The 6,698-nt window shown below is 37.0% G+C and overlaps 1 protein-coding gene across 1 annotated transcript in view; it reads left to right on the forward strand.

Annotated features, from left to right (window-relative positions):
* Positions 1-1,855, forward strand: part of PPM1B (protein phosphatase, Mg2+/Mn2+ dependent 1B) — a 63,024-nt gene extending 61,169 nt beyond the window's left edge. Inside the window, exon 8 of the mRNA XM_063328607.1 lies at positions 4-1,855. Within this exon, the coding sequence (XP_063184677.1) occupies positions 4-33 (30 nt within the window). The 3' untranslated portion in view covers positions 34-1,855. The remainder of the gene's footprint in view (positions 1-3) is intronic.
* The last annotated feature ends 4,843 nt before the right edge of the window (positions 1,856-6,698 follow it).

The following is a 6,698-nucleotide window of genomic DNA, read 5'->3' on the forward strand; positions in this document are numbered from 1 at the left end:
TAGGGTGCTGGAGATCTAGAAGATCCGTGGTAGCCTTACAAATCTACTAAAATGCTTTTGATTCTGAAAGGGGGAAAAAAAAAACTTTTAAATCTGTTTTCTTCAATACAAGGGAAAAATTCTGGTGGATTTCCAACATTTTGTGAAATGGGCAGAAAGATATTAGAATTTTCCATCATTGTTCATTTTTGTGTTTTCTGATATTGCCACTCTTAGCATTGCCTGTACTACAGTATTTTTACCAGCCTCAGGCATACTGATTACATCTGTAATGAACTTTGGCCCTAAAAAGGAAGGAAGGAACGATTCTCTCAGCAGATCGGTACATGTACCTGAGGTGCATGGGATTGTAGGTGTACTCTGAAGATACACTATGGCTAAATGAGATGTGCAACACACAAGCATGAGAGTAATTGTTTGAGACGTTTCTTATTTCACTTTACCGAGTTGGAAGGCTTTGCAGCTCTGTGGCTTGAAAGTAATTTCAATTGGGCAATACGCTCTCAGATGTGTTGGTTTTTTGGTTGGGTTTCGGGTTTTGTTTTGTTTTTTTAATTTTCCAGTTTTACCTGTATTACCAGACCAGTTAGGTTTCCCTGCGGTGTCCCAAATTGTGATATGTTGCCTACTGCTTGCTTGAAGATAAATGTATTTGGCAATAATATATGAAGATTCTAGGCATCTAAAAACAGTAAGAATTTTACGCATGTGTACAACACACCCTTAAACTCTTGCTAGAGAAAATCTTTTAAAACCAAACTGATGAATTTATAGTTAGTAGTGACTTGCTTTGACATCTCTCACAGCTGCAGGTTTTTTAAAAAATGCTGAAAATTTGCCTTTATTATAATGTAAATTGTGATTATTTTTTTGTTCTATATGTGGTTTTCTATAGGTTTTTGATTTTTTTCAGCTTGATACAGACAGAAGTCTTGTGTAATATGGGTATAATTTTAATTGTTTGCATTATTTTCAAAGTTCAAATTATCACTTTGAGATTACTATAAATACACTTAAAATTATCTATTTTAAATTAAGAAAATATTAGAGATATTTTCATGGGTTCAATGACCTTTCATTTTATAAGCAATGGGCATGGTACAGAGTGGCTGTCATGTAAGGTACTTGAAGATTCTTAGTTTAATTCTATTTTTGCAATAACCTTGACTTTTTTTCTGACTTCTTTGAGTTGTGCATGTAATGAGTCCAGTAAATGCTGAAAACGGGGAAGAGTAAAGTATTTATCTAAAATAAAAGCTATTGGGGAGGGGAAACAATGAATGTATCCATCTGTACATGATTTACATGCTGTGGATGCCTTGTAAACATTTTCCTATTTGTTTAAACTGTGTTTCAGCGAGGATGTAATTGCCCTTGTGTGTAGTTTTAAGCTAATGACAGTCATCAACTGGTTTTGTGTGAAATGGAATTCATGGTATTTTTCTGTAACTTTATCCCCATGGTGAGTCTGTAAAAACCACATGCTCTTTCATACTGGTGCCGAAGGCCAGCTTTCCCAATCATTTTGATTCACTGTGTATCTGATTATTATTTTTTTTTTTTTGGTCTAGAGAGGATTATTGCCACAGTATATTTTATTTATTCATTAGATTTTAGCCTTGTAAGTTAAAGTGTTCTAAATGATGATGTTAACAGGTATTTGTCCCTTTACTGTTTTTTTTGGGGTTGTTAAAAGATAGGGAATGAAGAATGCAAAATGGTTTATTGTTCAGACTGTCCGCTCTGGTCCAACCCTGTACTGATAGTACCTTCCCAGTATGATATTGTGATGTTTCATACAATACAGTGAACATAACCAACTTGTTATCTTCAATAAAGGATTGCTAAAACAGTGTGATATGCTTTATATTTTCTTGAGAAGGATTTATCAAGAAGATGTGAGTGTTCTGTATAAAAAGATAATCAAATAGGATTTATGAGGTGTCTCTTAGTGATGGATTTCTGTTTGTTCTATAGCGGATGCGGCTTTTTGTCACAATAAGCCAGAAGTCTCCAAGTGGGTTTCTCTGTGGGCGACAGAAGAGTACAAACAACACTTAGAGCTCCTAGGGCAAATCCATCCCAAGTTCAGCTGGAATGAGTCTTATTCCAGCTATGGGAGAGTGTTCATTTAAAGTCTAAAAATCCAGATTAAACTTGACTTTAGTCAACTCATTTCTTGAAGTTTTTTAAAGATCTGAGGTTAGACCTATAAAGTTTTGTACGGTGTTTTGGATAGAAATTTCTCGAACACTAACGCTCTATGTCAAAACTTTTACTGATTTTTATTTTTTTTAACTTCATTAATGAAGTTGTTTAGCTGGGTGGGAAAGGAGAACAAAATCCTCTATTATTGGTACTGCGTGGTAATAACCTGTCTGAATACTTAGTCTTACTGTGGAATGGGTGTATTTATGAACAACCTGTAGATTTTTTGAGTCTGTAAGTTCTTTGAACTTTATTTTGTTGGATTTGCTTGTACAGCACAGCCCCTGCATGTGTTCCTCATGAACTTCAAATTAATACCTTCTTCTCTTCTACTGGTAAGAGTTCTTGTACTCCATATGCTCCAGTCCTATGAATGCTTATATGTGTAGGTTTCTTACATCATGTGGATAGTCAAAGGGTTTATGCTTTTATTGTACAGAAGTGAAGCATGCACATAGGTTTTTCAGAGAAGGACCATAGCTTGCACAGCTATAACAAAACGTAAATCAAGACCTCTTTTTTTTTTTTTCCTTCTAAATTAGCACTGCTTTCTATTCATGCATCCACTGGGTTCCAAATTCTAATCATGTTCTTAGTTTAATCAAAATACTGTTCAGATTTCAGCAGCCTGGGGAAAAAAAAAACCAAAGCCTATGCTTTTTGACTTTGTATTCTTAGTATGAGAAGTCTGAATGTTTGATCAAATTTGTTCATGTATTTTCTCTAACTTGTCCATTTTAACGTTTGTCTTAAAATTATGTTCTCTTAATTATATTGCCACCTGGGAACATAAAGACACTTCTATAGAATGCTGAGAGTGGGGAGCGTCTCTTCCACCTCAGGTCTTTCTGGCATGTCAAATTCAGCTTGATTCTTTTCTTCTGTTCATTTTTATGACTTCTCTTATAACAGAGACAATGTAGTCCGTGTCAGTTCTCAAATCTGCTCTCTGATAATGAGCAAAATAATGAGGGTCCCCTAAAACAAATCTCTAACATGTTAAATGGAATAGGGAATAAAGAAACGGATGCAAATGTAAGTGGCGTCATCCTGACCTTCTCAAAAGGCTCATATGAGCGGTTAACTACAACAGAAGTCTCCTCTTAATAGACTGGATCTTCATGTGCTTATTTGAGCCTGCCTGCAAACCTTTGTGGTACTTGGCCAAAATACCCATACTTCTCATGGCCCTTATGTGAATCTGATGCTGATGTTGCCATTTAGGTGACGGAACAAAAGAAAAAAACCCCCCAAAATGGAAATTCAAAATAGGTAAGATGTCAGTTCTTCTAACACATCATAGGCTAGCTATTAGTGGCTAGGTAGCTTCTTGGTATCGTGTATGAAATGGAGTTAAGGCAGCCACTTCATCCGTGAGCTTTCTTATACTGTCAGCCGTAATCACTGGCTTAAATCTTAAACACAAAGTAAAGTTAGCCCCAGAAAACCAGGCGTTTTTCTTTGGCACTTTAAAGGTTCATAGTGGATATTGAAACCAATAGGAACTTGAGATTAGTTGTGTCACGGAACCAAGCTTCAGTGGGCAATTCTAACTTCGGGAGGATTAAGCAAAAAACAACACTGCCTTAACGTTAGGTATCAGGTCTATTCTGGCAAAAAAAGCCACAGTGCCAAGCAGTTTTTCATCTATCAATTAAGTTGGGTTTTGTTGGGCTAAACCCCAAATTGTAGATTTAAGGATTGTCTACTGAAGGCATGTTGCTTTTAGCTCTTTACAACTGTTTTGTAGCTCTCAAATAAAAATTAAGTCAGAGGGAGGTAGCTCCACTGGTGCAGGTGAGCAGCTGCATGGGATGCTCCCAGAGATGAAGGCAATTTGACAAAACCGCACGGAAGTACCCAAGTCACTGAACTTCTGCAGTGTACTCCAGGTAAGTATGCAGTCTATGCAGATGAAACTCCACCTGGGGTCTCATGCATCTTTGTAGCCCCTTTCTCTGTGTGCCCATCTGATCTTTTCCTGCTCTTCTTTATTTAGACTGTTGCTGTATCAACCTGATTTCGCTATGCTTTGCTTGCACCGTCTTTATATTCCTATCTAGCTGCTGCTCTGTTGATCAAAAGACAAGTAGCTTTTGCATTTTAGCATGACTGCACCTCCTTTTTGTGTTTAGCTCAGTGCTTGAGGTCATAGCTCGTTTCCATCATTCGCTTTGTCACATGCTCAACCAGTGCTTTGCTCTTTTTACATCTGAAAGGTCATGTTCCCCCAAATCCCTTGTTTTTCCTTCTCCAAAAACCTTTTCTAAAGCTCTCCTTTGCTGTGATGCCTGGATTTAAAGACTGATTTGGATTATTGAGAACTTCCTTCTTCCTTGATGAGTACTTCCAGCTTCCGTTCTTGGCTATCCTTGCTTGTCCATATGCAGCTTGGCTAGGATTTCCAACAGAAAAAGCTTTGCTGTGCTGTTGCTGTGATTAGCGACTGTGAATTAAGGTCAACTAATGATTGCCTCAGCACCTGCTTTTAAAACTTACCAAAAACGGATAAGGATTCAAGTCGTGGGGTTGGTCTTCTATAGGGGGGGAACCGCCGCGCCCCCCTCCCCCCCCGCCCCCGTTTTTTTCCATTCTCCATCAGTTTGGTAGTCTTTCTGTGAAAGCAGTTGTCCTTGCTAATTAAGGAAGAAAAACACTGTGTAGTAGGAAGATGGATTCTGAAGACTTCTGGCAACTAACTGAAACAGTGGTGTTGGAAATAATTTTTTCACACATGTTGTGTCAAGTCTGTTGTGGAAATGACTGTTACCCTGTTTTTTTTGTGCTTTCCCAGACTTGTGGAATTTGAAGTGAGTTGTAGGAAAGTTGCGGCTATGCTGTAATAGTCTTTGGTGTTGTAAGGACCCTGCCTTTGACCTTTAGAAAGTTGGAAACAATACAATTCATAAGATCATCTCGGAAGTTCATCGGGTCTGTAAATACAGAAATACTGATTATTTTTTTTTCTGGCCTTTTTCAGGCAGCTTCTGGATTCTATTTGGTAGTTATGGGATGTTTTTAAACAAGTGTGTGGGTTTGTTTTTTTTTTAGAGAGCTTCTATGCAAAGTTATGTCAGAAAATGACCAAACGAGATTTGCTTTAGCACTTTGCAAGAACTGCAGAGCTTAAGTGAAAGAAATTGGACAGAAATCCGTAGAATGAACATTCTGTGTCCTGTGAGATAAAACACTGATTTCAGGAGTTTGTGTCCAGAACTTGGAAAGGGTACTCAAGAATGTTTGGGTATGTTATATTCCTTGCAAGAGTGTTAATTTCTCCTTGGAAAATCTGAACTGTCTTTATAAAAAAAAGTGCTAAAAGAGAAGCCGTGGTGAAATCATGTCTCTACACTGATGTATTTTAGCTACTTTTTTGGGGGGGGAGGGGTGTGTGTGAATATGTAGTCTAGTAAACGTTCTACTTTTAGAAGTTAGTTGGAAACTCTGAAGTAAATGCATACATGCTAAAGTCTGATTGCATTAATGGAAAGATATTTCCCATTGTTTTTGTAAGGAAATTTCTTAACACCACTCACATCAAATTCATCTTGTGAATGTTGTTTTTGTTTTTGCAGGTTACTTACATGCAAGAAGGTGGATGTCCACTTAATCCTGGGCAAATAACCTACGGTATTTAATTTGTTCTTTTGAGGAGAAACTGGAGAATACACTCTGAGAATTTTTTTTTTTCATCTTTTATCCACTACTCATCTTCAGTTCATAAACACATCTAAGTTTAATGGTGGAATAAGGATTTTGGCCTGGGTACGTAAAGCAGATGTGTTTTTCTAGTGTGTTTAAAATCATATTATTTCCTTTTTGGGAGCAGAGAATGTGTGAAATCAAACCAAAATACTTTCTCCAGCTCTCCTAAATCTGCATTTAATTTGGAAGGGTATAGCTGTAGGAAATACTCTGCTAATGCAAACAGTGTGCGAGGTGATTAAAAGTGTGGTGCTTTACAGCAACTTCTCGGTCTCTACTTTTAGTCTTGGACACCTGTTTTCATTGTACTGGGTGACAGATTTTTACATGGTGGAATATATTTTACATCCATTTCTTCACCTCCTACTCATCCTTACCTTAAAAATGTTTAGCAAGTTCCATACTGTTGCTTCAGAGATTACCGTTATTGCATTTAACTTCCCACTCAACTTATTAGAGAGGGAAAAAAACAGAGATCCAAGTGCGTGAGTAACTGCAGCAACTTTTTTTTTTTTTATATGCAGTTACTGTATTTAAAGTGCTGCTTCTGTAAACTGAATGAAAAGAAAATAAAAGTTATATTTTGTAGCTATAACTTCTAATATGGCCTTAGTAGCCCCTATGCTTTGAACTGCATTAAGTGGTTTTGGATGACATCAAGGAAAAGGAGGAAAAAATATAGAAAATGGGTATTGCGTTATCACTCATTTAAAGATGTTGTATGTCTGTCTTTCTGTTTAGCCTTCAGTACTGAAGTATTTGGAAGATCTGTCTTTGAAATGCAA

The sequence above is a fragment of the Chroicocephalus ridibundus genome, chromosome 3, assembly GCF_963924245.1.
Source record: "Chroicocephalus ridibundus chromosome 3, bChrRid1.1, whole genome shotgun sequence".
In the NCBI taxonomy this organism is placed as follows: Eukaryota; Metazoa; Chordata; class Aves; order Charadriiformes; family Laridae; genus Chroicocephalus; species Chroicocephalus ridibundus.